The sequence below is a fragment of the Pleurodeles waltl genome, chromosome 10 (genome assembly GCF_031143425.1).
Source record: "Pleurodeles waltl isolate 20211129_DDA chromosome 10, aPleWal1.hap1.20221129, whole genome shotgun sequence".
In the NCBI taxonomy this organism is placed as follows: domain Eukaryota; kingdom Metazoa; phylum Chordata; class Amphibia; order Caudata; family Salamandridae; genus Pleurodeles; species Pleurodeles waltl.
The window spans coordinates 1,047,515,315-1,047,536,933 of NC_090449.1; the positions used below are offsets into that span (position 1 = coordinate 1,047,515,315).

Genomic DNA, 21,619 nt, shown 5'->3' on the forward strand with positions numbered 1-21,619 from the left:
CTCCACACCCGCTCTCGAGGTTACTTTCTTACTATCTCTCGTTCTCTTTCATTACCTCTCTCTCTAATCACTCTCTTCACCTGCTTCTGTATTTCAACCCACACTCTACCACGTTTGGTCTCCCTCTACTCTTCTCAGTCTCCAACTCTAATTTGCCTCTCTTTTTCTATTTTAGCCCTTTCTACCTCAGCATTTGGGGGTACCGTCTCTCTACATTTTTTTTCTCTCTATCTATGGCTTTCTTAGAACACTCTAAGGGCCGGACGTACGAAAAAAATTTGTTTACAATTTCCTAATTGTGATTTTTGCAATTTGCAATTAGGAACTCAGAAACACCCATGTACAAATGTGTCTTAAACACATTTTGTGATTCCCAGTGGGTCGCAAATAGACCTACCTCGTAAATATTTACAAAGTAGGTTTCGCTTTGCGACCCATTGAGAATGGCAAAAATCACAGGGATGGTGGCCTGTTTGGGTCAGCAAACCACCATGTCTGTGATTGCTTTTTCAATAAAGCCATTTTTTTATATGCTGCCTGTTTTCCTTAAAGAAAAACAAGATGTGTTTTCAAAAAGAAAACGGTTTGCTTTTAAAAAACAATTTCACTTACATTCACAAAGGGGAAGGGCTCTCTTGGGGATCCCTTCCCATTTGCAAATGGGTTACCACCTCCTTCAAGGAGTCAGTAAAATGTGAAAGTTCTGTGACCACATTTTGGCCACAAAACATTTTCACATACCAGTGCAAGTCGCTGCTAGGGAGGGACGCCCTTAATACGGCCCTTCCTAATACAGAATCGCAAACCCATCTTGAGATTTGGTAGTAGGTTACTAAATCACAAAATAGGGTTTTGTACATTCAAAAGGACTTTTTTTTCCAGTCTGCGAACCGGGCTGTTTGCACCATAAAAAAAACCCTACATTTATCTGACCTAAAACCTTAACTCGTCCCCAGCTGTGAGTGGGAGGGTACGGCCTATGCAGAGAAACATGCACTTAAAATTAGGAGTGTAAGGACTAGGAAGAAGAAAATATCTTTTGTTTCCATTTTTCACTGATTGAATAATGAAAATCCGCTCAGCAGTGCTTGGGCTCGCAACTTTACAGCAAGAATGCTTTTTGTGAAGGGGTTTTTTATTGGTGTTTACCAGTATCCCGTACTTAAGTAATATTCACACACTGAATGCCAGGTTTTATCATTATGCACTAAAATTCACCAATTCCCCTTACTTGCTTCTGATAAACATTGGCAAAGCCAATAGGTCTTGTGTTGGCCACCGGATTTCGGTCTCTGGGATCACCCTGCTTTGCTCAGATTAGGCCCACAGTAGCTGGGCATGGCATGGCTAGATTCTGGCATTTTGATAGGGTTGGGTTTAGTGCCCTGGGTTGCCACAGACCAACACCTGCCACAAGTATAGACTGAAGGCATCCCTGCAGAGGCCCAAGCAGCAGCAGGACACATGCACCAAAATACCTACCTGTGAGGGGAAGGATGGTAGCAGAGCAGAAAGTCGTTGGCAGGACCAGGGAGTGGCAGCCCTTGAGTAGTGATGCACGCCACCAGGGGCGGCTCCTCTGTTAGGGTGGAGGAGTGTTGCCCCCGCCATCAGCGGCAGCAGCAAAATCTATACTGCGTTTATTATCGTTTTCTTGTAAAGGGGCGGGGCCACAGGGGTGACGAGCAGTGAGGGGGAGTGCATAGCTCTCCCGCTCAGAGCTCAGGTGTGTTTGGCCAACTGTCTCGGGCCGGCCAAACACACATGCGTAGTAGGCTCTCTCTACGCAGTTGCTGTGCTGGAGAGAGCATGCACAGGCTCCCAGTCTGCCTGGGAACGTCCTAGCTGTGCGCTCCCATCCAATCCTGATGCTGCTCTGAGCAGCGTCAGGATTGGCCCCAGGGCAGGCTGGGAGCATGTGCCTGCAGCGACGAAGCAGAGGAGACGGAGGAGCAGAGCGGCAATTTTTTTAATTGATTTAATGTTTTTTCGTCCAAGCCCCCTCTGCATGCCGCCCCGCCCCTTCCGCACCCTGCAAGCCGCAACTGCATGTCACAAAAGCACAAAATATAGCCCTCCACAAACATATGAACACAGAAAAAGGACCATTAGATTAGTGCATTAACAACAACCTAGGTTAGGTTGCTTGCCACTTTCTACAGGGAACTGAAAAATGATTAACATTTTTTGGCCAATGTCCATTAATATTTAATTACATTCTGGAAATTGTGTTTGCTTGCACTTAGGGAGTTTGATAAACACTGGTCAAGAATTTCATAGTTCATGACATGCTTTGAAGTCATTGAACAAGCATTTTTAAATTTTAAGTTGATGGCGAAGGCCTATTTTTACCAGCTCTTTAAAATATGGGAAACATCCTGAACAACGCTTTGGGAACAACGCAGATGTTTCCCACGCAAGCGTAACCACTCTTGCCAGAGCAACGACTGCCTTTTTCTCTGCCTTAACCACGCATGTGCTGAACTATGCATATCCGTTTTTTTGTTTTTTTTGTGGATCGGCCGAGGGCACGGGTCAGGTAAGTGAAGCTGGGGCAGGGTTTGGGGGTAGTTTTTAGGGGTGGATTAAGGGCTTGGGTTGGGGGGTGTTGGGCTTTTTATTTTATTTTTATTTTTTGGGGCAGGGGTGGGCGCGTCGGGGTAACTGTATTTAGGGCAGATGGGAGGGTCCGGGTAGTTTTGTTTTTAGGGGCAGGGTGGGGGGGGGTTGGGGCAGTTTTGTTTTTAGGGCGAGAGGGGGGTTGGGGAATGTTTTAAGACTCCGGTTGGGTGGGGGATGTCTGGATAGTTCAGTTTTTAGGGGTGGGGTAGTTTTCTTTTTAGGGGCGGTGGGGGGGTCGGGCAGTTTTGATTTTGGGGGTTGGGGTAGTTTTGTTTTTAGGGGTGGGGGTCGGGGTGGTTCAGTTTTAGGGCTGGTGGGGGTCGGTTGCTTATAGGGTGGGGAGTTGGGGGAAGGTTTTAGGGCTTAGGGTGGGTGGGTGTGTCGGGTAGTTCAGTTTTTAGGGGCAGGGTAGTTTTGTTTTTTAGAGTGGGTGGAGGAGCGGGCTAGCTTTCGTTTTAGGGCTGGGGGGTCGGGGTAGTTTTATTTTTTGGTGCGGGATGGTGGGGTTGGGTAGTTTTGTTTTTAGAGGTGGGATGGGGTAGTTTTGTTTTTAGGGTGGGTCTGGGTAATTTAAGCATTAGGGGTGGTTTACTTTTGGGCCTGCGGGTGGGGGGGGTTGCATGATAGAACTTCGCATGCCGTTCCCACACATGCCTTCACTAGGTATGCTTTTACAACGAAAAATTGTTGTAAAGACATACGTGGAAACAACGCGGTCATTGTTTCGACCGCGTTGTTAAGGCATGCGTGGTTCCTGCATGCGTAGTTCCATCATACATTCCTAAAATATACATTGAATGGGGCTTTGACTCACCCCAGAGGAGTATTTGTTTCTCACCCTTTGCTATTGGATGCTTGGTGTATCATTCTGCCTCCGGTGGAGTGCTTGAGATGCACTGTATGTGGGACTATTTTACAACTCAAAAGTACACGAGTCATCACACATTCAATTCTTTATCTCAGATAGATTATATACAAAAGGCATTTTTTTGCTGTTTTTGTTTGCAGAGGGCTTCTTTAATGCATTATTCAAGACTCAAAATTCAAGCCAGACCTACTGGCTTTGTCAATACGTCTTTTAACATGAAACCAGCCCAGCAACATTAAAAAGGTAATTTGCCCAAAACCTTTCTGCATCAAACCTCTTCACATTAGCGCTAGAACCCACGTGCCTGTCCCACACACACTAAGTCTAAATACTCTGTCCATCCCAAGTACAGGCGTGAAGAAACACCTTCGTAACGTGCCTGCTACACGCAGTCACAAGTGCCAACACTCACGATAAACGCGCCCTGTTATTTGACAGGCATTATTTACATGAAGGACAGGACCCTTTTCATTACCAGCCAACTGTTTATGGGTGAGCGGCCGCGGTCTGCCATGTGTGATCCTGGGCTGGAGTCAAAAGAATGGCATTTATTGGGTCAGCAGAGTTCTGCACTTTACAAAATGTTTGCTCTCGGGCAGTTGTTTCATTTCGTCTGTGAATGTCAGGGTGGCTGTGCTCCCCCCTCCGGGGGGGGATTGGGGGGGTGGGATTGCATCTTAAATTCAGTGCAGCGAAGGGCAAGGTCATGCCCTTAGGACACAGGCATAGCAAACACGTGTTGTGTGATGCTGTGTTAATAGTTATCACTATAGCGCACTTCATTTCCCAGTGAGGCCTCTCGGCGCTAGCCGTGCTACTTAGCTAAGTGAGAAGACTAGTATGGGTATATAAATACTGGCGTCTCCAGAGAGGTATGGGGGGGGGGGTCAGATGTGCCCTGTCCCCTGACCCTATCTCCCCGCTTGGGCCCCACCACCACAGCTGTTCAATGTAGAAGGAAACACATTGCCACCATATTTGTACCATTAACTTTCACTGCAAAGTAGTGTTTTTTACTTTAAATGTTTAAATATAACTAAGTGTACATATCTATGTATTCGTATACATTTAGCTATAGATCTATACATAAAAAGTCAAATGTAAATGTTTTAATAAAAAGGTATATATATATATATATATATATATATATATTTTTTTTTTTTTTCCCCACGGGCTTAGTGTAGTTATAGTTGTCAGAGTTTCCATAGGAGAGGCATTTTTTAGGTTCGAGCGCAAAGCGCTCTGTCCCTGCTGTAATCTCTCTATGGGCTTGTAATCACACGCACGAGTCTGGTTGGTTTGTGGGCTCGCCTTTTAAAATTAGCTTGCTTTCATTAGTGGTAGGCATGCATACGTCATGCCTTTTCTGGTGTTTAGCCCTCCTTGAGTACACCGGGCAACTACTGAAAACATACAAGGCTCTATGTTTTCTGTATGGTTTCTGGACTACTTTTTTCAATTTATTTCCTATGCAGCGTGATCTCGCTGAGAAGTAGTCGAGCGCTTTGCATCACATCGACCAGGTTAAATGGATAATTGCATTTTTGCCAATAATACGTTTGCCTGCGAGTGAACTTCTGTTTTACTTCTTATTTTCAATTTATGTGGCAAGAAATGTAAAGTTCGGAATTTACAAAGCAAATAAGCCCTTACTCGAGCAATCGCGAGACCCTTTGCATTGCAAATGCTTGTTTGTTTTGCTAATAATTTTGGCACCATTTGACCAAACTGCATGAAACTTTCCTCAAAAAAGTTCAAGCACTTTGGCTTCTCCGCATGCAGGGATCAAGAAGTGCTTTATCGTACGATAATTCCCATAGGGAACTTTGCTTTCCAACACAGAAAACAATGGCTGAATGGAATTACACCAAATTCGACCAAAGTTGGAACTTTACTCATAAAGCATGGTTTTTGTTATTTGCTGTAAATCTGTTCAGTAGTTTCCAAGAAACTAGCGTTTAAAGAGGGGCTAGGTTAGGCATTAACTGGTTAACCTACAGCAAAAGCTAGGTATATGTGGAGGGTTGGTCCCATGGGAATCCCCCAGTACCCAAAAATTTAAAATATAGGTTATTATGATTTTCTGAGGGAGATTTTTCTCCTGTCAGTCTTTTCGGTACTGATGTTAATACTGTAGTACCGAATGATGTGATTGGGTGGCATAACACTTGAGAAAATATTGTGATCGCTATTAGAGGGTTCAGTCTCGGAAGTCTGGAAACATGTTCAAAAGGCCACAAAAGAGGGAAGGGTGGGTACATTCCGATCCCCAAGGCCATTTTGGGAGGGATAGAGTTTTCAAAAGGACCCTCCCTTAAATTAAAAAAAAAAAAAAATTGGGGTCACCAGTACTGTCGTACCAGCACTCAGTACCCAGCGAAGCCACCCTTGTGGTACCCAAGGTAACACATAAAAAATGTTTTTAAATTACAAGTGTCAGATCACAGACCAAACCGTGCAGGGCCAATCCACCACTGCACACTGCTGATGACTGCGCTGAGGGGAGTGGAAGCTGTGAGGGTTGAGTGTTGAGCAAAAGGCCTGCTTAGAGGCCACACCCTGCTGCCAACACTCTGTTACGCGTGCCTGAGGTCGTGCACAGCAGGGGGTGTTGGCCACGGGTTGCCCGAGGGAGTTGAGCGTATGCTCAACTTTAAATATATATAAAAAACACAGACGTTCACTGAACAGACAAACATTAAGTACTGTTAGAATTAGGTATGAGAATAAGATTTTAGATTTCATTAAAAAATTGTAATTGACAGAAAGGAAACAAAGGTTAAAGTGACAGTAAAGTTAGGTGTTGGAATGAGATAAGAACTAATATTAAAAAAAAAAAAAAAAAAAATCAAAGATTTGCCAGCCGTTGTTTAGTGAACTAACTGTAACACGCACCCTTGTCATACACTGATGACATGTGAAAATACATCATTGTTGACATCTTGTTGTCATTATGACAACATCCTATAAGGCTTGTGGACTTGAAGTGATTCAACATGCTACACCCGTGCTTTATTTTCAATCACTAGTCAAGTGATAATGGATACAACCTTTGACCACATGCTGGACACATAGCTTACCTGTCACATCACATGTGGTGGATGTTACCCTCTTTTAACTAGTATTCACCCACCTAGCAAACAAAATGCCTTCATAGACTTCAGTGGGTTCAACCCTTTTTAAAAACTTTCAGAAGGTCTCCAAAAGAGATCGTACTCTATTCAACTTCATGGGATCACCCTTTTAAAGACCTCGCATGACCTCCAATTTTAAGTCAAGAGGTTGACAGGTGTGCATTTGCCACTGATAAGACACCTTCTACCAAGCCCTATGGACATCCCAGCGCACTTTACTAAAATATACTACACACAGGCTTGAGATGAACAATGCTACACTCACTTAGAGCCTTGCTTATAACCCCAGAGTGCGTTAAACCATCTCTTAGCCTAATTGGATCACCCCTACATTCTACTTTATTCAACAACCTGCAATGCCTCAAAATCTTCAACAAAATTCTTGAAATAAACATTTCCAATATAGTGCTATGGATAAATTCTATGCAACAAAGACATATGTGAGGTGTGGAAGTTTATCATGCGCAGGTACCCAGGCAGCCACTGGTGGATAATCAGTGTCCAATAGAAGCTTGGGCTTTTCTAACTGATTTTTGTACCAGGGTTACCCAAGCTACAACCTACTTTGAAACGTGACTCTGCAACCCACATCAGGTGTGCTCAAATCTTTACCTTGTTTAACATGAAGTACTACGTGCATCCTAAACTTTACTGTTTTTATAAATGGTGCACCATGTAACGCTCAAAATGCCACACTTGTCTACTGGGCTAACTAACACACACACACAACCCCCCCCCCAACCCCACTCCCCCCCCCCCCCCCCCCACAACCCCACTACCCCCCACCCAAGAGGGCTATAGTGTTTTTTTTTTTTGTTTGTTTTTTACTAACCCCTTTTTTTTAAATGATGCAAGGAGTTAACAAGACTTGTGAATAGGGGTATGATGTATACCATCAGTACAAATTATGTCATTTAACATATCATGGGTGTTGTAATATATGAGGTCATAAGCAGTGCATGACAGGGGCTCAATTTATAGTTAGTTCACTAAACTATAATTGGCAAATTTCAGTGATTTTTTGTGTTTTAAACTCAGTTCTTATTTCATTTCAACACCTAACTCAAGAGCCACTTTGACTTTTGTTTTTTTTCAGTGAATATGTGTCAGTGCTTAATTTGTAAATAAAAAGGTGCCAGTGCCCAAAGCCCTCCTCTTAAACATGCGGCGGCTGCAAATAAATGTGCAAACACGGAATACAGAGGCAGTGTAATCCCAAAGCCCTCTTGGGCCTCTTAAATCCATTTAAAGCCACTCCCTGCCCCTTCAGCTCACTCATGTAGCTTTCTGCTTTCTTCCATTGTGACGCTTTCTCGTTTTTCTCTTCCTCCGTCCTTCTCACATGTGTCTTTTGCTCACAGTAAATGCTTAAGGCAGAAAAATAAGTGCCGGCCCTCAAAAATAAGTGCCGGTGCTCCGCACCGGAAACAACAAGCACAAATTAAGCACTGTGCATACACACATCAGTCGCGGCTCTCAGGTGTTAAAGGGGGGTGGGGTAGGGCAGTGTGCACAGGGGGGAGCAGGGGCTGTGGCGGGGGAATATTAATAAACATTTTAAAAATAAAATACACTTACATGAACGCCGCCCCCGCTGCTCAGCTGACAGGCACAAGCTCCCAGACTGCCTTGCGGCCGACACTGACGAAGCTCAGAGCAGCGTCAAGTTCGGCTGGGTGCGCCCAGCCAGGGCGCTCCCAAGCAGACTGTGAGCCTGTGCAACCCTGTTCACATGTGTGTTAGGCCGGCCGGCCACACATGCGCTCACTCGTCACCCCTGTGGCCCCAACCTTTTACAAGGAAATGATAATAAACACTGTTTAGTGTTGTTTTCTTGAAAAGGTTTTGCAGCTGCCGCTGCTTTTGGGGTGGGAATGCTGCTCTGCCCCTATGGAGGAGCCGCCCCTGATATATATATACACATATATATATATACACGATTAATGTGTGAGTAACACACACAGCTTTAAACTCAGCGCTTTTTTTTGCATAGAACTAGCGTAGTGCACAGAGATATTTTCATAGCGCTTTTTGTGCTGCAGCATTTCGCATATTAAAAATCATGCTACGGACATCTAACTGGAACTTAGTACATACTGTTCGCACGCTCTGTTCTCAGTACATACTTGCCAACGTTCTGTGACCAAAAAGAGGTAGGATATTTCAGGTTTTGAAATTGCTTATTTGTGAGGAAAAGCTTTCACCTTGGTGAGTCTTGAGCTCAAGGCTTGCCATTGGATCGCGTGCTCAGCGATGCACCCTCTGACCTTTACATGCGTCCCCCTCCGCAACAGGAGCACCGGGCAGCTGTTTGCTGGACTCAGCACTAACAATGAAAATATTAAATAGACACACAGTCATTTATTTCAAACTTAATTGGTGCTAAATAAAGGAAGTAAATATGCACCTCTGCGCTTAGCTTTAGAAACGCCTTCATTTTTAAAGACATCTTGCAGCAAAAGTGTAAAACTGTGACAGTCTCTTGAAAATTAAACAAGTGTTTTTAATTAACATGTAGAACCTATTCACAGTACAATTTATTATATTAGTGTATTGAGATGTAGTCATTTAAAAGTGATAGTTTATAAACATAAATTTGGAAACATTAATCCTTCCTCTTACCCGGAGAACATCACCAACAGTAAATTAAAAGAGGCAAGTCACTTTTTGTGTACTTTATAGGTGGCCTGGGTTCCTATCATACATGAACAACATTATAGTATATTAAATCACACATAGAAGCAGGTTTTGTGCAGTGCACGCCATGATATCATGGATTTCGAGGCCCTGTTATATGTGATAATGCAGAAAAAGGAGGGAAAGTGAAATTAAACAATTGCCTATGATCGCACAATTTGGAAAAGTGGGGAAGCCGGGATTAATTCCAGGTTTTCCTATTGTTCTTTTCAGCCACTATCCTTTGCTTCTGCTACACCTACCTTGCCACCAATCCCGCCAGCCACCCCACCTGACCGCCACTGCCCCGGCATCAATGATGCGGCCCACGGGCACATCACAGACCAAACTTTTTGGCCCCTGGGAAAACGTTTGCAAGTACCTATGCTTTTGACCAAACTGGTTATTTAGCTTCCTTTCAAAAAGGAAAATGGTGGAAATTCCCTTCCTGTCCTTTGCCTTCTGGGAATTCCACATACCAGGTACTATTTAAGGAGACCCAGACCCGGCCTTGACGCGTTGCAACATTGTTTTGTGCAAGTTGCTTGCTCGCAAATCCGATTTGGAAATTCTATTTTCTCTCTTGACTCTACGCTACTGCTTCTCTTGTATGTCCTTTGGTTTGTTCCTTTGAAAGGTTTTTTTTTTTTTGGCAATAATTTTTTCTATTTTCCAAGAAGCAGTTTGCATCAGGAATTAATTCATACATGCCAATATTTTAGAATAGGAAAGTGGAAGATTTTAAGAAAATACACAAATTAAAAAATAAAATAATCAGGAGAATGGATTTTCCACATTGGTTTCTATTGAAGCAGAGGCACTTTTAAGCGGGAGACAGCTAAAATAAAAACATTTTTGGCTTCAAAAATCGGAAGTCTCCCGCCTCAATCGGGTTTATTGGTATGTATGAGTTATATTCAGCTTGTAGACAAATCCGGAGCCGGAATTGCCGCTGGAAGCGATAGGCCATGTCTGTGAACCCACGAGCTGTCACAGGATGCCCTGCGCTTGACATAGTCATCACAATGACAATATCCCTGGAAGTGTGACATGGCCTCTCTGACAGTGATGCTAGTGTACATTACACCACGACACCCCGGAAGGGGCGGGGCCGGGCCCGATACTTGATGCAGGGGGGCGTGGCAGGCAACAGATGCATTTCCTGAACAGCTACTCTGGCCACACGCCAGTTCCAACATGCATTAACACAGCTTATCAGTGAGGCCTTGTGCAATGGTTACATGTCTTTATTTCAAGAACATGGCGCTCAAATTGAAAAAAAAAAAAAATGTCAATTGCTTTAAAGTGGCCGACATATTCATGAAATAATTTTAAACAATCGCAAATAATTCAATAATTGCTTACAATTTTAATATGTTCGTTTAATTGCTTCCCAGCAGGCAGGTGTACCTATTACCAGTACAGAACCCCTTTTTAATTTTAATGCACATTACAGGAACATACGATTCTTACCGCAGAAAGAAAATGTACTATTGACTTTGAAATACTGTTACCTGAAAACATAGTTTAAAAACACAAGGGGGAGTAAAGAAATAAAGGAATAAAAAACGCACTGAACTCTGTCTTGTAAGTCTACCAGTGACAGTGAGGTGGCAGGGATGTTCAATGCATCTGTACAGAGCTGCACAAGGGCAAAATCAGCACAGCCCCCCCCCTACACTGAGTGTAGCAAAGATTGCACACAAAACACTTAACAGGCACAATCACGTCACCTTTTACTTAAACCATCCAAAGTGTGTCTTTAAAGCTCAATTTTTCATTCATGTCTCTTTATAAATCAATCATGTTGCCTTTTACTTAAACTATCCAAAGTGATTTATAAACAGGCACAAATAAAAAGAGTGAGCTTTCGCTCCAAAGCACCACTACCCCCTCCTCCCTTCCCTGATGTCCTATAACACTTCTATTTTCATTTTCCAGTTTTCTTTAGTAATATCCCTGCGAGGAGAACGGTGAGGTGCAGTCCTGCTTAGTTTAGAGGCTGAAATCTGCAGGCGCGGTGGTAGCCTGCCTCATAACTTGGTAGGGTTAGCAAGTATGCCAGGACAAGTGCCATCAACACCTGTTTCTGGGGGACCGCAATACTTAGAAGCTCTACCACTTACTCGGTGCTTAATTTGAGCCTATGGTGTCCGGTGCTCGGCACTTATTAGTCAACACCAGCTCTTATGACAGTCTGCCACATGGTGGCGCTGTTTGTCCAAATTGAGATCAACTAGTTGTTTATTCGTTTAAAATACTTTAAACGACTAGTGCCTGCTGCCTAAGCCATTCTTATAGGTTCGGGAGCCTGGAATAGTTTAACTTGTCACACTTGTAGGATGTGACAGTTAGTAGTTGCGTTGACTTTGTCATTCGGGGCAGTGACGGGGCAATGATTGGTGCAAGCTGCAGTGGCCTCCTGACGAAGGCCCCGCCACTTAACTTTTCACAAATTAAGCACTACACTTACTGTAAGAAAAGCTCACACTCTTAACACATTCAAGAGCAAACTCGAAACGTTCTTTAGTTGGAAGGTGCGATGATTTCTCACACCACTCCGATTGCATGACCGCCAGAGCAGAACTCCTGTGGAGCACTTTATGTGCCACTTATTACAGACGTTGATACTTTCTTGTTTTTCAAATTATGTAAAAAACTTTTTTCCAAAGTTTGCTAATCCATGGAAGCCCGTCGAAATTTGTAACTGCTGCTTTGTACATGTTTCAGTTTTTACAGCGCTTTGACAAGCTAGAGTCATTGTCAGCGCTTTTACCAAAACTTGTAAAAAAATATATATAAAAACAAAAAATGCTTTATATAGGAAGCTCAGTATAGTAAAGTCTGCCTTCATGCCTTGCACTGCAAGGAGCTCGTTCTTGCCACAGTTTGAGGGCTACAGCCCGTTGACCGTCCATCAGCGGTCCTAGGCCGGTGACCGCAGAAACCAGAGGTTGCTGCTCACCAGAACTCTACCAGTGAAAGTCCAAGCTTGGATCTCAGTCTTGGTTGGATCCACTGGCCAAGTGCAGTGGCTTGGCAAGGATGACATTGGCCTGAGTGTAAGCAAGGAATATGGGCCCCATCAACATCAAGTTGAGTTGTAAAAGAGTTCTGTCTGGAGTCGTGGGGCATTGACGCTCCTTCTCCATCGCACCACTGCATCTGCTGGGCAGGTGATAACGCCACCCAACCTAAAGGGTAAATTGAAGACGTCAGACAGTTCTCTGGCTCTGAAAGTCATGTTATTGGCGTGTCCCCAACAATCACACGCCCAAAGGTTGAGGAAAAGAAAAGGAAAAGCATAAAACTAGCCTCTATGGGATCCCTTATTATGGGATAGCAATGCCCTTGCCCACTATTTGTGGCATGCTTCATCACCAGGCACCTTCTACTCTCCCCTTCGTGCCCTTGACAGAGGGGGGAGGGGGCGCAAAATGTTTTTTTTGGGGCTCGAAAGATGTGTGGCGGTACCAGTATTTTGGGGGTATATGGTTAAAACTGCCTTGGTGATACACCATCGAGTCTGGTCCTTTATTTTTGGTGTCCCCCACCTGGGTGTCCTCGGGGGGCAAGGGGGAGAGGTGCTTGCCCCCCCCGGATTTAGGTACAGCGTGGTGTGCAGGCTCACAGTGCACGTAACACTACAGCCACTGTGGTGTGACGCTGCCCCGGGATGGATGACATTAAAATTATCCCCCCTGAAAAAATGTCCCACCCATGGTACCCCAGAGAGGATTCAAAGACTCCTCAATAGCTGCAGGTGGAGAACAGACATAGCAAGTTTTTCTAAAGTATAGAACAGGCATCGTTGGTTTCTGTACAATTACACAAAGAATAGGAAGCAAGTGTATGTTATATGAAACAAAAGCTTCTACGATTCACAGGCAAGGTCATTTCTTTTAATTAGCGTGGGTGATCAGGCAGAACTACTTTGCTAAATCACATATGCAGGACAGAGTTAGTTCTGTAAACCACTGTGAACATTTTACTCCTGATTGTGTTGCTTGTGGGAAACACCTAAGGTACAGTTGCACCTTCTCCCTGTTCACACTAGGTTCGGCCTACTATGCCTGCAAATGTTAGCCATGACACTCCAGCTCACTCAACGCTCCAGCGGTAGAAATGAGTAAGTCACCAAGAACTGATAAAAGGGAGCTGTTGTGAAGATTGGTATCAAAAATCACAAACACATTATAAGGCCGGACCCCTGGCCTCAACATCATCTCGTATGCCGACGACACGTGGCTCATTCTCTCCCTCTCCGATTCTCCGATGACATTCCCAGCACTGAAGCAAAGTTTGTCGACTGCATACCAGAAGTCGCCCTCTCGATAAAGACAACTGTCTGAAGCTCAACTCAGATAAGTTGGAGGTGGTACTCTTTGAAAAACACACCTCACTCTGGCCTTCAACCTGGTGGTCATCAGAACTAGCACCCACCCCTACTCCGTCAAACCACGCTAGGACCCTAGGGATCATGATTGACAGCTACATCTCGATGTCCAGTCTGGTGAACCCAATCACCTCCTGCCGAGACCTTTTGATTTTACCAAAATTATATAGTCTTTTTGGTTTTACCAAAATGCTATATATAATATACTTACATGGAGGGGCTTTTATCCAACTCTGTTCATCTATTGGTCTGTTGTGGTGTCATTCACATTTTGCTACCACCCACTACAGCACACAGCATGGGGCAATGGGTCAGCCTACTTCAGCCACTGGGCAACTTCTCTTTGAGTGAGTGTATTTAGCCTTTTTTAACAAGTAGCACATCCACCCAGGAGGGAGTTTCCTTCAGAGACAGTGTTTTCACTTTATTATTACTCTAGAGTTGGCTTTGTGAGCCCAAGATGATAACAGGAGGCTGTCATCAGATGTGAGCACAGGGCACATTCCAGCTTTATCAGTTTCTGACTCCTGCCCATGCGGTTGTAAATTCCTTTGTTTATCTGACTGCTGCTTTTTCACACCATACCAGCAGCTCACATGTACAATAAGCTCATGAGGGTGTTCTGTCTTTGCAACCCTGTATGTCATTCCTTCTTCCTTTTTTGCCTGCCTCTTTCTTCCATTCTTTCTTTTCTCCTTTTTATTTTTACTTTCCCTTCTTTCATTCTTTTTCACCTTTCTTGTTCTAATTTTCTCCTTTTCCCTCCTTTCTTTTCTTATGTCTTTCCTTTCTTTGGTCCTCTTTTTTCCATCTGCCCTTGTGTCTTTCTTTCCTTACCGTCTTTCCTTCTGTTTCTTTCTTTTGTTCCCTCATTCTTTCATTAATTCTTCCCTATTATTTCCTTCCTTCTTCCCCTCTCTCTTCTTTCTTTCCTTCATTCACCTTTCCTTTTACACCTGTGTTAGCCAAGACTTTTTGATTTCACCTACAGGGGTTTTCAGCCAGGCTTTGTCCATTTGTCTGTGGTTCGGTCATTCAACCTTTCACACAGAACACATCATAGTTCCCTCCAGTGCTTAATTTGTGCTTTTTGTTTCCAGTGCTGAGCACCGGCACTTATTTTTGAGGCCTGGCGCTTAGTCTTCTGCCTCAAACATTTGCTGCGAGCAACAGACACACATGGGAAAGACGGAGGAAGAGAAAAACTAAAAAGCGTCACAAAGCTGAAAGCTGAAAGCTGCAAGAGTGAGCTGAAGGGGCAGGGAGTGGCTGTAAATGGATTGAAGAGGCCCGAGATGGCTTCAGGATTACGCTGCCTCAGTATTCTGTGCTCGCACATTTAAATGCAGCAGCCCTGAGTTTAACAGGAGGTCTTTGGGCACCGGTGCATCTTTATTTACAAATTAAGCACTGGTTCCCTCAGTGCCAGGGAGCACCAAGACAATGTCTGCAGTTTTGAGACCAAAACAACATTTTTGCCTTTAGCCAACGTTTTTGTGTACATTGTTGAGGGCCCAGTAGCGTCCGGAAGGTTTTGCAAAACCCAGGACAAAAGAAGATCTGGCAAAAGCCTAGTGGCGAACGCCAGACCCATTGCCTTTTTAAGTGCTTATTTGAAGTGTACAGGACAGTGCAACCTTAGCGGCTATTTGCAGTGAACCTCTGGAGACATTGAGCAATCAGAGACCTGCACCTGAGTCCCTACACGCCCACTTTACTAATCTAGGCTCTGTCATCCTGGTGAAAAAGCTTTGTCTCTCAGGCAGTCTGCTTTACAGGAAAAAAAAATCATATATAATGTATGCTCTGTTAGTAAAACAGGCAAAACGAGGGACTGCAATTTTGTCATGAGAGAAAGGAAACAGATTTCATACTATACTAATTTCTGGAAGTATTCATTTTTTAGTTGTTTAGTAGGTATTTAACTATGAGCATTGCACGGTTGCTGAAACAGATTAAAACAAAGATGCCATATAACTCTCAGAAGCCCAGTGAGTGAACAAAACTGGAGGATGTGGAACATATGTAGGAAAGAGGCTGATATCATCATCGATCAAGTCACCAATGATGTGACTCCGCAGAGACCGTGTTGCAGAGAGGTTTAGCACACCACAGTGACCTTTCACCCCCGCCTTTGTTTGAAAACAAGGTAGGTTGCAAAGGAAACCACGAGTGTGTAAGAAAGATCAGCAGAACCGCTGCCCCCAGGAAGGTTGATATCTAATGGGGAGGGGGGGGGGGTACCAGACCTACCAAGGCACATAGGCCACCGTGTGACACACAATACTGGCTTCCATCACCCGACCCAATATGTCACAGTGGCGCAGAGACACTGGTTTTCAGCTCGTTTTCGGAGGCTTTGAACTGCCAATGTCCAATAATAGGTGTAAAAACACCCCAGGCAGTGGCCTCGGCAAGCTTTTTTTTTTTTTTTTTTTTTTTTAAGCGGGGGGGGGGGCTAGGAGTCGGGGTGCAGGCAAAAGTGACTCGTAAGTGTTTTTCGGGACGGGGGCCGAACCCCTTTCAAGACCCCGCCCACTCTTCACACTGAGGTTTTTGGTGAAGTTGCAGGACAGGTGAGCAAGGGTGCCAGACCGCCACTTGTCTAGACCAGGTTCAGGGCCGGTTTCAGCGCTGGTGGCCCCCTGTGCGCAAACTCCATCCCCCAACGACCTCCTCCTCGGATTCCCTCACTACCACCTGCAAAAGTTCCCCTTATCTCTCCGTACGCCTCTCTCTCACATACATTTAATTTGTTTTAAAGCACTGGTAAAGGCTGGCCTTACTTATCCACTCAGATATCCACATAAAATAGAGATCCATTCTTTGCAGCAGGCACATCAACCCTCTGCGCTACTTTTTGGTAAGTCCAAACTACCATAGACAGATCTGCACTTCCGCACAAGGAACTCTGCAGCAGGTGCTTTAGGAATTAGGCAACATGAATACTCCAATGGGCTCGGGAGGACGTGATTGGAGAGGACTCAGGCCGATGGGTGAAAAAGTCTGATGAAAGCAAGCCTATTTCTAAAAGGGCAGACCTGAAGCCCAATCTAGGTTTATTGAAAGCTATAGGTCTGCTCGACAGCTGTACTGTCAAAAACCGGACCTAAACATCAGTTGCACAAAAGAAGAAGCTAGTCAGTCACCAACAGCTAATTTTAGGGGAGTGCAAATTAAATACTGGGGGAGTGGGTGCTAAAATCCCCTGCAAAAACACAATTAGAGCGCAGGAATTTTCCCACAAAATATTTTTAAGGGAGACAAAAATACTACTAGCAAAGTTTTACAGAGGTCATAAACTTTGCAGTTTCATGAAGTTGCAAAGCTTGTCATTTTTACAAAACTTTGTAGGTGAAATTAGAATTGCTCACAAATCTAACTATACCCTGTATTCAGCCAACAATGATGGTCTTGCACCTTCTTCGGCACCATAAAGTGGTGGACAGTGCGGGAAGTAGCCAACGGGGCCTGGTAATGGTATACCCATCCGCTGGAAAACTATCTGTACGACATTTTCTACAGAAAATTAAATGTTCCCAAAATGATTGAATTCACCATAAAGGAAACAGCAGCCATCAAATCCCCAATATACCTTTTATTGCTGAATATAAAACAACAAAGTAAGACCCTTTGTACTCTGATACATTGCAATATTTAAAAACAGTCCAGAAACAGAACCAGAGGTTTTGGTAAATATTTACAGTTTAAAAGCTATTTTGAGTAAGAGATCAATAAATAGATATGTGTGAGGCATGAGGGGTATGAGAGCAGGGAGTGTTTTATAAGCATGGATGTTTTTCTAGGTCTAGTTCACTCAATGTGTTGCAGACTTTTGAGTTCATATAAGATATATTCAAGCCAAATTTTATTTTCAAGTAAGGTTTGTGATGTGTCTTTTTTTAGAATAATTAATTTTGGAACAGATAATTGTGAACAGAAAGAAATTAGAACAAAACCAATGAGTAAACGCAATATACTCCTCATAGGATCACAGCTCTAACAATTTCCCTAGTCACCCCTCCCCCATATCTGGTTTGCTGACAGATGGCTGACAAGCTGACTTGTGATTGGCCGGACAGGTCTTGTCGTAGGGTCTTTAAACTGTGAAGGAAACATTCCTGTCCAGAGTGAGCGATGGGTACAGAGGAAGTGATATAGCTTCATACATGTCCTGCCAGGCATATGTCCAGTGGAATCCAGGCATCTCCCTTTAAGTGTCTGGCGGGGTGTGTTACTGGGAAGGTGCCAGGAAGGACAGGTCTAGACTGTGACTGAGTTTAGATGTTCAAAGATGGGACGTTCTTCTACTGCTTGCAGACTTGGGGCCTAATTTAGAACTCAGCGGATGAGTTACTCTTTCACGACGGTGATGGCTATCCCGTCCGCCAAAATGCAAATCCCATTACATTCTATTGGTTTTAGATTTTGGCGGACGGGTTCCTCCATCACAACAGTGACTCATATCCTGTCCGCCAAAATCTAAATCCAATAGAATATAATAGGATTTGGAGTTTGGTGGATGGGATAGCAATCACCGCTGTGACAGAGTAACTCATCCGCCGAGTTGTAAATCAGGCCCTTAGTCTTAAATTTCCAAACAATGGGCCTGATTTAGTGTTTGGCGGACGGGTCACTCCATCACAACGTGATGGATATCCCGTCTGCCGTATTACGGTTTCCATAGGATATAATAGGATCGTAATACGGCAGACGGGATGTCCATCACGTTTGAGACACAGTAACCCCTCCACCAAACCCTAAATCAAGCCCAATGCCGCAAGCCATTACTATACACAGCAAGTCGGATGTTGGGGTGCACAGGGGAGGTGTAATGAACAGGAAAGGGTTTGTTGCAATACTCATGTATGCATCACCCCGGAGGTTTTATCTGAAACATAGTGCCCATCTCTGGAATCCACATCTGGGCCCAGCGACTGGTTCAGAGCCCACTTCTGGAGCAGGGTCTAGAGTTAGTGATACATCCTAAGTATTGTATGCTGTTCATTGCTGTAGGCATTGCTGTAGAGTGGGGCCCCAGAGAGGAGGGCCCCACTCTACAGGCCACATCTGGAATTTTGTGGTCAAACTTGGAGACCACATTTTTTTCCAGTCCTAAAAAACGTATTGGGTTTACACCAATATAGCAGACAAAGGCACCAACCAAAAGTCACACAGTTCACCCAAATTCAATCACAATCCAGTTGGTCTCAAAGAATGCTTCTATTGCAATAATCCGTATAGACTTACTCCATATAAACATACCATGCATGTATCATGCATTTTTGCAGTTTCAAACAGCCCAAGAAGGCAGTTTGCGACCGCAAAAATCATTTGGGTATGTATGAATTTCAATTTGCGATTCGGTAACAGGTTACTGAATTTCAATTTGCAATTGCAAATACACACCGATTCACTATTGGGCAGGGGCATGTTTAAGGCTTCCCTTCCTAATACTAAATCTCAGCAGTATGTATGAATGTTTTGTGACAGAAATGTGGTTGCAAAACATTTTGATTTTTCCACCTACTTCCCCTTTCTGAATGGAAACGAAAACATTTTTAAGGAGCAGGCAGTGGTCTCACAGACCACTGCCCACTCTTGAAAAAATTGAAAGAAAACGCTTAATTTTTCTTTTTCAAATGCATTCCATTTTCCTTTAAGGAAAACGGGCTCCAATAAAAAAAATGCTTTATTTAATAGCAGTTACAAACTACTGGGGTCAGCAGACCACCATCCCTGTGATTTCTGCGTTTTCTAATGGGTCGTAAATTGCGCGCTGCCTCATTAATATTAATGAGGTAGGTTGATTTGCGACCCATCAGGAAATGCTAAATGAAACTCATGGATTTTTATACATTCAAATAGCAATTACCCATTCGTGAGTCACAGAGAATTGCAATTAGGTAATCGCTATTTAAAATAATGATAAATCTGTCCCCTAGTTCTTGCTAAAAAAAAAAAAAATCACAGCCAAAGCATTTCGCTCTTTCAAAAAAGAGCTTCTTAGGGGCTAAAGTTTTATCATAACAACTTGATTGTTTTACCAACAATGCTGTTTATCCCATTCAATTAATGGCATGTATAGTTGGTCACAAATCGTCCAAGAGCCCCAATTAAGAGTTTTCAATGGGTATCTGCACAGATTCCCAGTGTCTCCTAGGTGTGCTGTGGCATTTAAACCACAACTTCCTGGAAGCATTTTCAAGAATTTAAAGATGTAAACTGAAGGAGAAGGGATACAGAAGCTATGAAGATCTAGGGCCATATGTACGAACACATTTTCCCATAGACACAGAATGGGCAAAACTGTTGGCTACATCTGGCCCCCAATTCTAAGAAGAAAAATGTACACAAAACAAAAAGATGCAATTTACAATTATCAGAACTGTAGGTTCTGAATTTAGAGGATGCAGATGAGACTGCAATCCGATTAACTCAAACATGTAAACAAATAAGAGTGAAATCCTCACAGGCACAGGGTGTGGCTGAAATTATGCAAAACAAATAAAGAAACACTGCCATGTTTCCAGTCTAGTAGGAGGGCATTCACAATAAAACACATTGATGATCCACCCATGACACTGCACCCAGTGCTTCTTTTTATTTTGCTTACCAAAGAAATTAGATCAATCTTAAGCCCTGAACCACAATTCTGTCAAGTCATATCTTGCTGTTTTCATACACACAGTGTCTTCCCCATCGCAGCTATTTGCACTTCTCAAACATTCACCTATGGTTAACCACTTGAAATCTTCCTCTGTGGGTTACTTGTCACTCAGCCCAACTTAATCAAGTGAAATAGTTAGAAAGCAATTGACATGGTGGCTATGATGCTGCAGACAGAGTATCTCATGCCCTAAACCACTGAAAAAAAAGTTTTGACTCAAACAGTGAGTGAGTGACAACCCACTTGAGTTAAGGTTGTTTTGAGCCAACAAAGGGGTTCTTTGGAATTTGAACACTTCACGGCCTCCCAAGGTCAGGTTGTCTATATAAATTCATCACCATTTATGAAATGCCCTCTTCCTTTTGTCCCCCAAAACAAGGTTTTTGGTAAGGGTAGTTGAAAAAGTATGCTCTACCAGCAGAGTTTGCAGTTCTGGAAAAACTCCTCCAACCAACGCATTGCTGATTTTTTCCCGTTGCGGCTCGCCAACAGTAAGTTAGCACCCGCAACTGAGAATTGATGCACCTTAGCAATGATTTTCGAGCTCTAGAACGACACCCGGCGAGATTTTCTCAAAGTGGGTTTTCGCAACCATTCGTAGTGACAAAGCTGACGCTCAAGTAGAAAATCTACTTAAGCGGCTGCAAAGAAGCAGTGCCCTCTGGTGGGCCACCTGGTGCAGTTCATGCTGATTTTGCAGCGAGGAAAAAACTCAGCGCTAAAAAAAGCACGAGCAAAGTGACTTACCAAATTTTCACCCACTTGCGGAACTCCACAGAATCTCACAGAGCTTTTATGTAACTCCGCAGATTTCTGCATAGTGAAACTCCATGAGTTCCGCTCACCACTATTTTTTGGCTGCAGTAGATTTCATTATGGCTACGGATTTATCTAAGCAAATCAAAGCCAAGGATGTTCCATCCATCACCAAATCTTGCTTTGAGTCAGTAACCACAAGATGGGTCATATTTTACAAAACCCTAACTCTGGTTCCGCTCTAGCCACACGACCAACACGCAACAGGAAACACGTGGCTTTCCACATTGTAAACATCGGACTAAATTTATTAGTACCTCCCAATGTGAACAATGCTATTGTAACACCATTATTAAAAGAGCCATCAGCTGACCCCTGTAACATTGCTATGTACCACTGGTTCTTTTTGCCGCCAGCTACACTGACCAGAGGTCACCTCAGAGTTCTTGATCCAGGTGCTGAAGTACAACCAGAGGTCACCTCAGTTCTTGATACTA

The 21,619-nt window shown here is 43.7% G+C and overlaps 1 protein-coding gene across 2 annotated transcripts in view; it reads right to left on the reverse strand.

The window, feature by feature from the left end:
• UBE2E1 (ubiquitin conjugating enzyme E2 E1) overlaps window positions 1-21,619 on the reverse strand; it is a 311,010-nt gene that overhangs the window by 200,297 nt on the left and 89,094 nt on the right. The window contains exon 2 of one of the 2 annotated variants that reach the window (XM_069212047.1): window positions 8,829-8,950. The exons of the other annotated variant lie outside the window; for it this stretch is intronic. Coding sequence (XP_069068148.1) covers window positions 8,829-8,859 — 31 coding nt within the window. The 5' untranslated portion in view covers window positions 8,860-8,950. The remainder of the gene's footprint in view (window positions 1-8,828; window positions 8,951-21,619) is intronic. 2 annotated transcript variants of the gene reach the window in all.